Genomic DNA, 15,308 nt, shown 5'->3' with positions numbered 1-15,308 from the left:
CTGTGCTGCATGCATTTCCAGCTGGAATCGGCACTAGTATTCTCATCTGCTGCCTGCAGCCCTTTTCCCTGTGGAGCTGGACTCCCACCTCCAGACAGTTCAGTTTTGGCATGAATGTTGGGGTCCTGAGGAAGCCCCTGGTGGTGGGAGCAGGCTGAGAGCTCAGAGCCAGGCTTATGCTTGAAGCCATAAGTGCATACAAAACCCCTGCTTGTTTTCTTTCCTTTTCAAAGTTTTAACAGAAGTAAAAAAAAACCAAAAACCAACCAACCTGTTTGTCCTTTGGCTGCTAAGCTGTAAAAAAAAACAAACCAGCTGTCAGCGCTGCTCCTAATGTTGTGGCTGAAGGTATTACAAAGGCTGTGACTGTGAAATACCAACTTAAACATAATGTGGCAAGGCCCCCCCCCGCGTGACGCTGGGCTGTTGCCACTACACAAAGCAAGCCATTTCCCTTGCACTTTGTTTACCGTTTTTGATTGAGGCATTTTTTAAGGACACTTACATTCTGCTCCCTGCTGCTATGAGGGTGTGTAATCGCTTCATCTCTGCATCCAGGACGTTAATGGAATGTAAGTACAAATGCAAACTTCTAAGCTCTATTAAAATTAAGCTCTCTGTATGTCTACTGCAGTTTTTTTATCTTGCCCAGGGAGGTGTGCGGTACCAGCCTGTGGAGCACATGCCCAAGCCCAGCCTTACTCGGCTACAGCAGGGTTTCCTTTTCCCCATTTTCCATTGTGGAGCCAGTCAGATCGCCCCAGAGCGCTCTAGACCATGTGACTTGGTATCACGAGACTCTCTTCTCCCTTGTTGCTGAAACTGCTTTATCAGAGTATTGCAACATCCAACGGTCCCGGGGTTGGTTTGGCTCCATGGATGCCATGCAAGCAGCTGCTCTTGGTTTTCAGTCAGGGTTCGGTTCAAGTCCTGCAGCTGTGGGGTTATGTTACTGAGTACAGAAGGACAGGCCTAAATAGAGCCACAGGTTACTTCTGTTAATGTATAGAGGCAAGAAACCGGATGAGTCTTGAGCATTAAAAGAAAAACTACCATTACTGCAACTTCCATGGATGTTCTGTGGTCACTAATGGCTTTAACCTTAGATGTTAAAAAGCTGCTGCAGTACTAGCCAGCTGCATAAACCCACCTGGGTGGGATTTAGATGGAAAGAAGAGATTGAGTCATTTTATGGTGCGCGTAATTTCTCTCTCGCACAACACTCCTAACTTAGAGTCAATAGAAGTGCAAACTACCAGATTTAAAACAATGGCAAAGTGACTACACAACCTGTGAAAGACAACATATTGTATGGTTCCACGCGCAGAACATAGCATAGTACAGTCATTAACTAGCGTGACTTTAGGACATCCATCCATCCCAAATTAACGAGCGAAAAAAAAAAGCAAAAATAGGTTGATTACCCTTTCAAACAAGCTTAAGGTCAGCTCCCAGAAAGCACGGATGCTACAGCTCTTGTCCTGCTGCTTTCAGTAGCATGAAAAGCCACATTTCCAGACCTTAAACACACATTTTCATAGCCCCTTTGCAGCTGATTGGCCTGCATTTTCGACGCCAGAGCCATGACACGTTCTCTATGCACACTACGTTAGACTCTACACAGGTCCTTTCTGTAAGTAAAAATAAGCAGCTTTAACATGTCCAACAGCCATTTGGGCTATTACCTTTCCTAGCCACGCTTTCTTTTGGCAAACCTCTTCTGAAGGATGTCTTCAGTGCAGTAAGTCCAGATGACTCCATTTTTCTTCTGCTAGTTCTCAAACGGGTTGCAAGTACAAACAGGAAGCAAAGACATTTGTTCACCTCAAGCACAATTAACCACACAGGAAAAAGCAGTAGTTTAGCCATTTCACTCTTGCCTAGATTGCTGGAACTAGCCCTAGCTCCTCCTACTGAGCAATGGCGGTGACCCACGCAGTGCCGCAGCCGTCTCCTTCCATGGCCACTGAGCAGACGCCTGTCTCAGGGCAGGTCTCGGGCTTAGAAGAAAGGGGTGCGCCAGCTCTAGGGCTGCATTTGGGGCTGCAAGAACAATGGATCTGATTTTGGCCTTGTGGAATCGGACTGGCTGCAGCTGTTGAGTCTTCTGGCCTGTTCCCCTGGGGCAGCAGACTGCTTGCAACCCTTCTGTAATTACAACTTAAAGGGAAAAACACCACACAGAATACCATGAAATATTAAAAGAGTCAGCGATATCAATTAGAGCCGTGGGAGGCGGGTCTATCTAAAGTGACCCGCTCAGGTCTTCCTCTAGTGGGTTGTAACTCTCGCCTTTCGCGTGCCCAAACAGGCCAGGCCGTGAAGTCGGCGCAAGCAAATTGAAGGTATGAGAACTATTTGGCTTCATAACTAAGGGGAGCGTTAAGGCATTTTACAGAGCCACCTCCATGCACTCCATTTCAACCTACATACACCGAAATCACTTCAGTAGGTAATATTCCTGTACGCCACTATCTTAATCGTCTACTTGGGTGTATATGCAAACCAAGGAGGCTGTGGGCCACGACAAAGGTTTTTTAAACTACCATCTGTAGGGTTTTAAAGCAACATCCTTCTGTGGAATCCCGACGCTTCCTGGAACTTCAGACACTTCTGTCTTAACTGGCTATTGGAAAGGTAAATGACAAGATACTTCCCAGTTTGTGACCTGGTAAAGATGCTGCACTGACTTGCTTGATGCTTGACCTATGTAGGTCAAGCGCTTCTACCCAGTAAAAGCAAAACATAGGAACATTTCTAGCACCCCTAGGATTTTTTAGTCCTCCTGAACTGCATTTTTCCCAAACTTACCCCCAAACCCACTCATTTTTGACAGTCAGCTTAAAGGAGACTTACCACACCAAAGGAGGGGTGTTTAATGCAGATACTGGAAAAGTTACGTAGGAATGCACAGATCAAATGACAAAATACAGACAGCAGAAGGCAGTTTGATTAGAGTCTTCCACAAGAGAGACTGCTTGTGGCATGCTACACTCTTCTAGCAAGCAAAAAAACGACGGAAATTTAGTTCGATCCAGTCAGCATTACAGGTTGTGCCATAAAATTAGCCTCCACAAAATCAAGAGACAGGTTCAAACCACTGCATTTCCAACCCTGAAAGACAGCCAGAATGTTTTCCACTGCTGCTTGCTTCATTGCAGCGAAGGAATGATTCCTCTGTTCAGCAGCAACAAATTTCCATAATTAACGTTCATCCAGCCCTCCCTTACGCACGAGAAACAAGGGTTCTCCTGCAGGCGCAGAGCCTTCTTGAACACTGCTCGGGTGGCTCTCATCGATCCAGACAGCGCTTTTGAGCTGCTTCTGAACACACATTCCTTAGAAGATTGATCACAGATCTTGGATCTGCGCTCTTCATAATAGCACTGCCAGATACAATCATATTTGCACCTGCCTGAAAGACATTAAACACCCACTCAATAACACGGAACAGACCCAGACCCACTTAAGAGAGTTTTCTTGCTGTAAAACACATAAGGAGGTAATGAATCCTAGGCTGGTGGGCAAACGAGCGCTATTTGCAGGACACAAGTAACATACCTTCAACTACAACCACAAATCAAGTTCAGAAAAGACAGCTCTTCCTCAAACAGGCAATTTCTGCATCATTGCTTCTATTTACGCCAACATACAAGAAAGAAACGACTTCTCTAGCTTAGTGGAGGCTTCAGGAGCCACTATTAACAAAGGCACAAGATTAGACCTCAAGCCGATTTTGATCTTAAGTGAGCTTTACTGTTCCCTCTGAAAACTAGCAGTCAAAATGCCATTCCTCCTAAGCTTTATTTTCTGAGGGACGATTAAGCCTCTTAGCACAGTGACTGTTTGAGAATGCCGCCTCTTACCTCTGCGCACTTATGGATGGTGTCAGGCCCAACCCCTCCATCCACTTCAATATCCAATGAGGGAAACTGTGTCCTCAGCCACTGAACCTGAGAAGCAGTACGAAAAGGTTGGCACCGCGACCCACATTCAGCTGCTACAGTTACGCACAGCATCTTACATGCCCAGACACGGTTTATTTGCTTTACCACTACACTCCGTACCGTTAATTGGCTTTAAGGTCAATAAATAAGTTAAGAGAAACCTGGCTTACCTTTGGCATCATGTCTTCCATAAATTTCTGCCCTCCGAATCCCGGTTCCACCGTCATGACCAAAGCCATATCTATCTGATTGGCCCAAGGTGCCAAGTGTTCAACCGTAGTGCCAGGCTTGATGGCCAAGCCAACCTGCAGGAGAGGCGAGACAAATCCAAGCACACCTCAGGATGACAGCGAGATTGGCTTGAGCTCAGTACAAACTCTTACGGAAACAACTGCGTGTGCATGTAAACGCAGTAAGAACAGGCTGCTTTAAACAAAGATTCATGATTTTCTTAAACCGAAACCAGACCGACTTGGTGCACAAAGAGCGTCAGGGCCGCACGTGCCAGTCTCTGACCACCCGAAACCGCAACAATGGGCGTTTCATTGCCAAGCGCGCAGCAGTTAGTCAAGCTGAGTGCAACGGGCTACTCCAAGCCTATGCTCCCCTCACCTTCATCCCGTTCTCCCGAATGTCCTTTATCAAGGCCCCAGGATTGTCTGTGGCTTCTAGATGGAAGGTGTACTGGTTCGCACCAGCGACAGCCATCGGTTTCACCCACTGCTCCGGCCTGGCAACCATCATGTGCATGTCTGGAGAATGGGAGCAGAGGAGGAAACGTGAGCAGGGCCCGGCCGGGGCCGCTGCCGCGGCCGCTCCCCGTGCCGGCCTGCGCAGCCCCCCGCCCCTTACCGAAGAAGGGCTCCTGGCCCAGCTGCTTGCGCAGGCTCTCCACGACGGGGTGGCCGAAGGTGATGTTCGGGACGAAGTGTCTTGGGGCCGAAGAGAGAGACCCGCCCGCCCGCACGTTACACCTGGCCCGGCCCGGCCCGGCCGGGCGGAGCAGGCCGCCCGCACGCCCCCCGCGCCTCCGGCCCGGCCCGCCCGCCCCCGGCCGTTACCCGTCCATTACATCCAGGTGGAGGTAGTCGGCGCCGCAGTCCAGCATGCGGCTGCACTCGGCGCCCAGCGCCGCCAGGTCGCTGTTGAGGACGGACGGCCCGATCCGGCACCCCGACGCCATCGCTGCCGCCCGCCGCCCCGCGCATGCGCCACCGCGCGGCCTGCCGGGACGGCCGCCACCGCCCCGCGCCATCTTCCGCCGCTGGCCGGAGGCGGGGCCCAGCGGCTCCCGGCAGCCGCGCATCCGGCCCGCCCGCCCCGCGGGGAGCAGCCCCGCGGCCGCGACCGGGGGCCCAGGGCCCAGGGTCCAGGGTCGGCGCGGGCAGACCTACAGGCTGGCTCCCAGCGCGGCCCCTCCAGGCGCTCGGGAGGGTACGAACCCCTCCAACGGCCACCCTCGGGCGCAGGGCCTCAGCGGGGGGGAGGAACCCAGTGACTTGTTTTGACAGCTGTTGGGTTAAGTTCCCAAGAAAGCCTATTTGGTCGCCCCCGCACCCCGGCTGCAGCAGCCGCGCTACTGAAAGCCCTGCCGCAGCCCCAGGCGGGGCCCATGGCGTGCGCCCTCCCAGCCGCGCCCTCCACCCGAGGCGTCCGGTGAGCTACGGCAGGGCCCGTGCTGAAAGCAGACAGGTACATTTTAACAAACGCTGCCTGTATCCCAGAGCAAAATGGTCTCAAACAGCAGCAAATGAAAGCCTTTCAGAAAGGGAGGCCGACACGGTGTTGCGCAAGAGGCTTAAACACAGAACTCTGTCCTTTTGCCGTCAGACTCCTCTGTATTTAGTCCTCGGGACAACGTTTGCGTAAAATGCTGAGGCAACGGGACCGACCGACACACTGACAAGACTCAAACAGCCTGGACATTCATTCAACATGGCATGCGCTTAAGGCCTCTAACACTAATTAAGCAGCATCGTTTGTCTTCACAGCAGAAACACACCAGTTCTGTTACAGAGATACTGGAGGAAAGCACAAAACCAGCTAAAGTACATTGTATGCGCCTCGTTAGTACAGCGTTAAGTGCAACCCATAGGAAAGTAAAACACATGAGAGAACACGCTGACTGGCCTGCCTGTCCTTTCCACCTCTCAACAATCATCCAAGAAAACCAAAGCCATCTGTCCAGCCACCTGAATAAAACTAAATTGCGGATTACATCATTTCTAAGCTGCATTGATTTCGAGCAGGGTAGACATTAAAAAGAGGCATTTCAGTCCTTGCTATGGCTTACTACTGTGGATTCACCGGCGACACTGGGAAACCTGAATGGAAACATACATTACCTATACTGAATTAAATGAAGTAAATCACAGTTATTTTTGCCATCGTTAGAGTGGAGAACCATGGTGAGGCATCTACTTTTCATTAAGGAAGATGCTTCCTTCTCATTTCCAGCAGAAAAGGTCGCTCTATAAAATGCACCATGAATTCTGTATGCGTTGCGTCCCAGCCGTTTACTCAGCTCACGTCTAAAGCCCTCCTCCCCCACCCAACTGCCAGTAACCCAGCCTACCTTGGGATTTGAAAGTGAAGCTGTGTTTTCTCTGATTTGTGCGTCACTGTTAATAATAAAACTTAGCATCTGGAATTTAGCAATTCTTTGAGTGACCTCCAAACTAGGAGCTAATTCAAAGCAGTCTCCTATAGGTAGCTGGTGCTGGCTCCAGTGCACTGAGGAGATAAGAAGCGGTACAGCATGTTTTGGTCAGCAGAGTAAGCAGTTTGTCATTCAGGACGCACATTAAGCAGCATATTGAGACACTGCCACCTTCACCTAACCATCTCTCTTACAAAACCACCTGTGCTTTAAAGTTGCATTAGTGCACCACCTATATATATGCGTGTATATGTATATATAGTGATAGAGGTGGTGCACTATGAAAATAGTTGCCTTTTCAGCCCTGCTTTTGCCACAGGGTGCCGAAAGTCTCCATCTCTCACCAATGCAGTGGTAGCTGAGCATGCTCAATACCCGTGAGCCTAGGAGAAGGATGGCTTTGGCCATTTTCAGGGGTTTAGTGTGCGTGAGTCCCCCCCTCAGATTGGTGTGCACAAGCTCTCGTCAAATCTGAGCATTTGGCAAATACCAGGCAGCACAGCCTGAAGGCTCCACGGGTTTTAGCAGGCTGAAACCTGCTTTCAGGTATACGGGTCATTTTCCACACAACAGTAAAAACTGCATGCTGCACTACAGCAGTGAGGCAGCTGTTTGTATGGCAGTATTTTAAACAGCTATTTCAGAGCTGTTGAAGAGAGATGCGAGTCCTTTCTTTGGCGATGGATGGCAGGATATCGTTCTGTCTCCTCAGTAAGGCTTTTTTATGGTGTGTGCGTCCAAATTACAAGCCCTGAGGAGCCAAACTGCTAATTAGCACATTTTACAGACTCTCAGGATGCCTTAAAACATTTTCCTCTGCACAATAATTCTACGATTACAAACTCTAGTTCTTCTAACGTAAGCTGAAAAAGGCAGTATATGATTCCCAAAGCACAGGGTAACTTTGGGCGTTGCTTATGATTTCATGGTTTTGTTTTGCAGCTGTTTTGCAGTTTGCCCATAAGCAGCTAATGGCTAAATTCACATTTCAGTGTAACTCCATGATGCTGCAGCATAGCCCATAACTCGGCTGTGGCTTCAGCTGATCCCCCACAGGGATCTCCACCTACGTATAAATGTTACGTATATATCTCTAATACTTGCAGCCATGAACATTACGTACATAAAATGGAACCTTTTTAAATACAATCTCAACATGCCAAAAATAGATTCTTTCATCAAGTTTCTGCCCTGCAATATCCATCTTTTGTTTACAATGTACATATATATTTTTATATATATAGGAACATGAAAATACCATCTATAAATATTTACTTTAAAATCCTGTATCTAAGTACATACGACAGCATCAGTGGCGCAGCTGCTAGGTACTAGAAGGTCCAACGCATTCCAGATGCGGTTTCTTGGGTTTTTTTTTTGTTTAAGCTGTGCAGATGAATTACTCACTACATTTAAGCAGGACAGCGTGGGCTATTTATAGCATCTGCAGACCACTCACCCCCTGCCCATCTGTATCTGTGCACCACACGTGCATTCCTTCTTATGGTATGTACTGTATTTAGTTTTACAGAGCAAATATTTTTGTAGCACAAGGGCAATATCTTACAGAGTGGAATGAAACCAACAGACAAAAGTAAACTCAACTAAAGTCTACAGTGCCAAAAAAAAAAAAAGTCTAATTGCTCCACAGTGCTTATCATTGCTCTGCAAGTTAGAAAGAATGGTCCCAGGCTTGTGAAAATCAAGCTTGAGACTGGTACGTTTTTGTCAGTGTTTTCACTGTCAGTACCAAGGTGTAAGAGCCTTAGAATTTGCTGCTATATAGCCCTCCTCTCAAAAACGCTACAAAAATAAATCTTGGGCACAATCTCACAATCTCAAAAGAGGCGTCTCTTGTCTGCCTCACAGTCCAACAGCCCGCTTACCCAACGAGGCTGCTGATCACAGTACACGGCTGCCAGATCAAGGTTTTATGGACCACATATTTGCCCACACACCCCTACCCTGAGAATTTTGTAAAAATTCTCTGTTCCTGCAGTCTTGTCCTGAACTGAAATAGATTTCACAAACAGAAATTTGCCAGTCTATGGGAACTGGCTGTTAGCTATTTTCTGCTTTTGGATAATAAAGTGCTCTTGTTTTAATTAGTTACTAGTTACCAGGGAACTCAAAGGAGATGGTACACTTTCTCTTCCTCCTCCCACTACTGCACCTCCCCAAGAGTTAAACATGAGATTCATCTAGATCGACGTCAGTCTCCCCAAGCTCCACATGCGTGAAGCTGAAGTGAGTGGCCAGCAAGGGATTCTCCATCCCATTGTCCTCACTGATGTGAAGGACAGTGTCCCCATGATGCAACAAGCTGGTGGTCTCGAGGCCAGCATAGTCCTCTGTGTCCGAGAGCTGTGTGGGAGGGGTGCTTTGTGCTGTTGTTGGCCGGGACTCCAAACCCTCCTCTTTTTCCTTCTCCTTCTCAGCAGCAAGTGCCTCGCTCTGCAATGGAGGAGAGCCAGTGGTCAGGCCCAGAGGAAGTGGGAGGGAGAGGGAGAAAAAAGCAAGGGAACATCAATAAAATATTTTCTCGTTCAGAAATACTTTTTACCATAAAGTGCTAGGCACTTGCAGATTATCAATCCCTAAAATTTTGCCCTAACAATGATGTATTTTTGCTGGTGAATCAAATTTGTAGCAATGATCAGAAAGGTTATCCGATTTCAGTTAACACTTCCTCATTTCATTTTTCTAGTGTATTCTCAAGACGGGTGTCTTATTTGTTCATGGCAAAGGACATAACCCTCAAAAGACACTAGATATCTGGGCGTATAAAAGTCATCTCAATGTCACCGACGCATTGAGAGGATGACTGCGATTGTGCCTGCACTGTCCTCAGTGGTGTCCAACACAGAAAAATGTTGGACAAGCAATTTCTTTCGAAATGGGATGCTTTTTCTAAAACAGTCCTGAGGTTTTGAAGGAGTCCTTCCTTAAGGACGCATTTCTCAGAGAGCAAGCTGTAAAAACCTGCTGATGAAAACATGCACTGGTGAGCAGGTTCAGGACTACTGTATGCGATGGGAAGGTGGAAAGGGAAGATGCAGGAAATATATTTGCAAATTAAGAACCATTGTGCAGATCTAGAACGGAATGGTTTACAAAAGTAGGGGGTTGGACAGCAAACTCGGCCTAAAGAATAGACACCCAGGAGAGTTTGTGGTCTTCACTCACCCACCAGCTTTTGCTATAGTGCTGTAACGCATCAGGCATTTCCCTATAAATTTGCCCTGCAACTTTGATGAAGCAGCAGGCAGACACACACGATAAAACCGCCAGTCATGTTACCTGGCCAGTGGTCTGGCTATGGAGATCAGCTACAACGATGGCAGGCGAGGAAGTCAGCACAGGTTTGCTTAGCGGTTCCTGCTTGCTGGTCGCCTGGGGGCTGCTGCGGCTGCAGCCCGGCTGCGGGGCTGCTGGAGCTGACGGGTCCCCTGGGGAGGCTGTTGTTGCCTCAGGCTGGGCTTCAGTGAAAGTCACTGACCGCTTCTGCTCCGCTGAAGGGTACAAAGTCCAGAAAATTGAAGTATTAAAATGCTACAATTTGGGAAGGAAAACACAACAGGAAAAGAAGAGAGAGAATCCCTGGAATTTTTACAAGTAAGACAGAATTAATGATTCATTCCATCTTTATAAGCTGTCTGATTGGAGTCTAATCTAAAAGCCATTTTACCCTAGGCTTCCCCTAAAGCCACAGCAAGAGTCAGGGATCTCCTGAAGACTAGTCACCTTACCTATCTTTGTCGTGGTTTGGCGAGATAAATGCCACCCATAACATCTTCCCATCACAGAAGAATATACTGGATTGAATTTCTGTGTGAGTCAGGCATTTCTGCCCTCAACTAAGAAAGGAACACTGAGATGCAAATACATAAGGGAATTGCCCAAGGTTTTGCAGGAAATCTGAGAAAAGAAAGAGGGCAGCTGATTGCCCCCCACTCCTGCACACAGAGTCCGTTATCTGGGAATAACAGAACAGCACAGGATGAAGACAGCTAGACTAAAACTTGACAGTAAAACTGATATCCCTGCTCCTGCTCTTAGTTATTTTGGTTCAACTCTTAGGTTTCAAACATCTCCAGCAGTGCTGTTGCCCCAGCACAATCCTGGCAGAGTCATTAGAAACCCAGAAAGCACACAAGCAACCTTTGCTCTTCCGGGTGTTTCCTCCAAAGTTAACTGCTCGCTTCAGATGGTACAGAATACAGCCACCAGCAGCGCTGACCCCTCGAAATGGATGGCATAGGACCGGAACAGTTCCATATTCATTTCCGTATACAACCCTTAAAGCTCTGCATTGCTAAGCTTACAAATGATGGGAAATTTCCTTCTTTCTACTACTCTCAATAGCAGCTTCAAAATTTGCACATCTGGAGGTTTTGGACAAGGCATCCGGAACAGAGGACACCCATTCCCTAAGTTCTTCACTCCTCGAGGAGACACACACCTCTAGGAGACATGATAATTCACTGTCCATGTCCAGTTCCACCTTGAAAGTCTTTGGAGAAACCATCAAAGTGTTTTGAGGGTGTGATTTTCTGATAGCATATCCGCTTACGAGGAAAAAGGATAAAACTGCTGAGACTTCACTTTAACGTAGGCTACTACCAACATACTAGCTTTTCCTGTAAGGTAAAACAACAACATCTTATGTTCTACTTTCAAATATGAAGTGCTGGTTCTGGAAACACAGCACTGACCTACCGCTGGGTTTTGGTTTTGGCTGGATGCTCCGTCGCGTGGTTGAAAGCCGAGCTCCATGACGGCTGCGAGGTTCGGTTTGAGTTTTCTGACGTGACAGCAGTGGTCGTCGAAGCTAAATGTTGGAAGAAAGAGTTAGGCTGATGTATGTTCATACATTATACAACTTCTCCTCTTTAAGGAGAACAGGTCATTATTGTCTATTCCTCTAGATGTGCATTCACTCGACTTTTAGCAGATACGTGTTTTGAGGTTTCCATGGCTCAGACATCTCCTTCATATGAACTTCTGGGGCTTGTGCCTTTTCAGTTTCAGTACTGAATGTAACGCAATGCAGATTGTGTGACCATCGTTTAATTAAAAAAAAAAAAAAAGCCTGCAGATGAAAAGGTTGGGAAATTCAAAAGTGCACCTCCTCTCTTAGGGATCTGTCAGGCCTCACAGCTACGACTTGTGCTGTGGTTCCTGCTAACTCAGCGGACTGCACTAGTCTATCACAAATTAGGTAAAAGGGACATGTCACATCCACAAATCATTTCAAAACTGACACAGACAACAAAAACCAAACCAACTCAAACAGAAGGAGAGCAGGTTTGTTCACTCCTCGTGTTCTCACCTGCCGTAGGCCTCTCTTCCGCCCCAGGGGTTGCTGCAGAAGAAGGTTTTGCTGTCCGGGCTCGCTCTGCACGCTTGCCACCCTGTTAGAAGTTGAGAGCATTAGGCCAAGCACAGAAGCACCCTGTACGACTAGTAGGTGTCCTGGCAATTGTGACTAAAATAAATAAATAAATAAATAAACCGACCAACCACTAATGGCACAGTCACTTCAAAGAGCAATACTGTCTTTGAAGGATGGGGAGGACGTGTCTGTTGGGTTGTGGCTTCTGGGGCTTAGGAAAGGGTGGGAGGTGGAGTCATGGCATTCAGGACTTGGCCACGCACAGGTAGCATCCAAATATAAATAACTGCAGATTTCAGTTTTCAGTCATTGATTGATGCATCCCACTGAGCAACACTCACTTCTCTGCATCCTTTGCCACATCAATAAAGGCAAGAATATCAGCTTCCTAGCTCAAAAGCCTTCTTGTTTCCTTTTTCAAGGACAATATTTTCAAAGCTTTTTTTTTTTTCCTCCCAAATAGACCCCACAGCCTGATCACAATTTTGTCATCTGGTTTTAATTTCAATTTAAGTCAGCAAACAAAAAACAAACACAAAGTGACAAAGGATCCATTCACATAATGGATGCATGAGTTATGTGAACAAGGCCCCACACTCAACACTTGCAGCCTTAAGTCTTTTTGTGGCTAACAAACAAAAAAGACAAGTAAATGTAATTTTTTTTGGTGTATATATATATATAAACACAGCTTTTTAGTTTTTAACATCTTGGCACAAAATACCTGAAAATCTGCAGTAAAAGAACTTTTAGCAATAAAACATATTCAGCCAAATACCATCTCATTCTACCATTCAACTGTCCATTTAATCTACTTAATATAAAAATACCACCCTCCCCTCATTCTTATCAAAGCACTGTACTCCTCCAAACAGTTAAAATTGCTCATCTAGCAGACAGAGGTCACAACACATTTTAGCTGAATGCACTATGTCTGAGAGACACATGGTTACAATAGCAACTAACATTTGAGAGGGACTTCTTTTAAATCGGGCAGCTGCTTATTTGGGACAGACTGCAATCCACTGAGCCACATGTCCTATTTAAGCAACTTCCAGCTATATCTGGTATGCATTGTTGAAGATTCAGTATTACAATCCATTTTGCCTTTGGCCTGCATTAATCTAAAGGAAAACAACATTCTTTTCTCTAGATGTTTTCCTTGGATCTCCCTGGAGGAGCTCAGTACCACCAACAGAGCAAAGGTTTTATCACCTGACCTTACTGGCGGAGGAAGAAGACAAACCTAAGGACATGGTCAGACAACGCACAGAGGATGGCTGTGGAGAGGCTTAAAAAGTTCTGTCTCCCAAACAGCTCATTCTTCGCTTTGGTAGAAGTTATTGCCCTTAGAAGGTTTGGTGGAACAGAACATGAGAGCTTGCTGGTCTGCTTCAGGTCAAAAGTCTTGTCACCTGACCTGGAAGTCCTATTCCTTCCTCCCTTACAACTTTAAACTAAAGCCAGACTTTGCACTAAACCATATGTGTGTGTTTCTAGTAGCTCTACTGGTGAAACAATGGGCAACTTCAAGGAGAGAGACATCTTACAACCCTGAAGCTGTTTCTCTTCTGATTGTCTGACCACAGCCTAATAATCCTAGGCATGCCCTCAGCAATCTCAGCACAGCTGCAAGGGTTTGGAAAAAAAGGAAAAGCTTCTGCAAGCTCAAAGCCAGAACAAACAAGATAGATTTGAGTCCTTTTCTCCCTCAGACAGCTCTTCCAAATGAGATCACCGGCCTCTGGAACATATTTTCCAGCTTTTACGTCGGGTATTGACATGATTTACATACAAAGCATCCTAAGCATCATGCAAACACCGGCCTCTGAATAAGTAGAGTCCTCAAAGTTACTTCCTGTTAGTAGGACTGTGTTCTTGACCCAGACAATGACTGCAGCACACATGACTGGTAGGTCCAGAAGCCACACATCATTCCTTATTAAAGCAAAGAGACTGCATTTAAACTAGTCTTTGGATTTGTGATGCAGACTGCCTGAAATTACAGCTTACAGAATTTTCTTGACCTGTTTCTAGGATTACACAAAAACTTACTTCCTCTGAATTTTAAGCAGTTTTCAGAGTAGTTATCAGTATGTGAATGAAGTAGGAATTAGCTGGAGAAAGTACTGAAAAAAATAACTTTCTATTGAACTAGCTTTTGAGAATACAGTTACAGTTTCTGCTGAAGGACCAGTAACTCTTAGTTCAATGAGTGAGGAGACATAAATGTCTGTAGCAGAAAGACTACAATTATATTCAGTACAAAACACTGTTTATAGTGGTGAAGCAAACTGATTTCACATGCATCATGAAAGCACTTTGAAAAAGTCATTAGATAAAGAGAGTACATGGACCGCATGAGGGCACAGAGGCTACACATGAGGAAAAAAAAAAGATTCCCATGGAGTAATCTGTGCACTGAAGACAAACAATAGGTGAGCAAAAGAAAGGCTGGACTCTGTGTCTTCCTGCTGGAGTCTGGAATTTTCAGCCTGGCTTATATCATAAGTGAAATTAGTTTAGTGGATGTTTATTTTCAGTACCGAATCATTACACAAATTGGTATAATTTGGGATGGTTTTATGAGCTGAAAATTGCAGATATCTATTGGAGGCAAATGGCAGACTCGAGAGCAGCCGAGTTTTGAAGAGCTGCCTGCACACGGCACAGCCCTGCTGTGGCTGTCTTTTTGCCTTCTATCCCCAAATTTTGGAGAAGTGAAGGGAAGGAGAGACAGAATCATAAAGAACACATATCAGATAAGTGACTGAATTTTCAGACGAAACCTTTCACTTCATCAGGGTCTGTTAGTGTTTCTTTTCACATCAAAGAACAGCACTACTGATCTTGTTTCCGTGAAAATTAGTGTGGCAGGCAGACTGTTGGCTCTGTGTAGCCCTCCCTCCCTCCTTTTCCATCTCTCCTTGTTTACCAGACCTGACCAGGAATATACTGTTTTTCTGGCAGCCCGTGGGACCAATCAAGGAACACTGAATCAAATGCCATTTCAGCTGACAGTACATTTCCCTCCTGTGGCAATGTGATGGATAAGAAGGGGTTTTTTTTGTCTAAGTACCTAAGCCAGATTTATTTGGGAATAACAAACCAGAAGTTTTTCCTGCCCAGCACAAAGATGCTCTGTCACTCTCTGAGAATCTCTGTCAGGGGTTTTATCTTCACAATAATGTTACTCCTATTACATAGTTAGGGCAGAGACAGGTGAGCAAAAGATCAAACCAACCCAGCTTCATGGAAGCATGTTGCCAGCAAGAAATGACAGCCAGCGCAGTCACACAGTGGGGGC

At 46.3% G+C, this 15,308-nt stretch overlaps 2 protein-coding genes across 4 annotated transcripts in view; both read right to left on the bottom strand.

The window, feature by feature from the left end:
• Positions 1-3,292: 3,292 nt before the first annotated feature.
• On the bottom strand, positions 3,293-5,250 carry RPE (ribulose-5-phosphate-3-epimerase; the record flags this gene model as incomplete). Of its 3 annotated transcripts, none has more annotated exons than XM_082001230.1 (6): positions 5,009-5,250; positions 4,800-4,879; positions 4,560-4,699; positions 4,118-4,252; positions 3,867-3,953; positions 3,293-3,436 (listed from the first exon to the last, which is right to left on the bottom strand). In XM_082001230.1, exons 1-6 carry the CDS (start codon positions 5,200-5,202, stop codon positions 3,293-3,295), a joined length of 780 nt encoding a protein of 259 aa, XP_081857356.1. In that variant the 5' UTR covers positions 5,203-5,250. The 3 variants fall into 3 exon arrangements, with proteins under 3 accessions (XP_081857356.1, XP_081857357.1, XP_081857358.1); XM_082001231.1 differs by having other exon boundaries at positions 3,293-3,415; XM_082001232.1 differs by lacking the exon at positions 3,867-3,953 and having other exon boundaries at positions 3,293-3,415.
• A 3,540-nt stretch (positions 5,251-8,790) lies between these two features.
• The window catches only part of UNC80 (unc-80 homolog, NALCN channel complex subunit), a gene marked incomplete at its 3' end in the record, with an annotated part of 131,639 nt that continues 125,121 nt past the window's right edge, over positions 8,791-15,308 (bottom strand). Inside the window, exons 62-65 of the mRNA XM_082001429.1 lie at positions 11,939-12,020; positions 11,326-11,437; positions 9,907-10,118; positions 8,791-9,060 (exon numbers count right to left, since the gene is read on the bottom strand). Coding sequence (XP_081857555.1) covers positions 8,791-9,060; positions 9,907-10,118; positions 11,326-11,437; positions 11,939-12,020 — 676 coding nt within the window. The remainder of the gene's footprint in view (positions 9,061-9,906; positions 10,119-11,325; positions 11,438-11,938; positions 12,021-15,308) is intronic.

The sequence above is a fragment of the Phaethon aethereus genome, assembly GCF_964289735.1.
Source record: "Phaethon aethereus genome assembly, chromosome: 6".
Classification (NCBI taxonomy): domain Eukaryota; kingdom Metazoa; phylum Chordata; class Aves; order Phaethontiformes; family Phaethontidae; genus Phaethon; species Phaethon aethereus.
The sequence above is the reverse complement of the archived record's forward strand: the minus strand, read 5'-3'. Positions and strand labels throughout refer to the sequence as shown.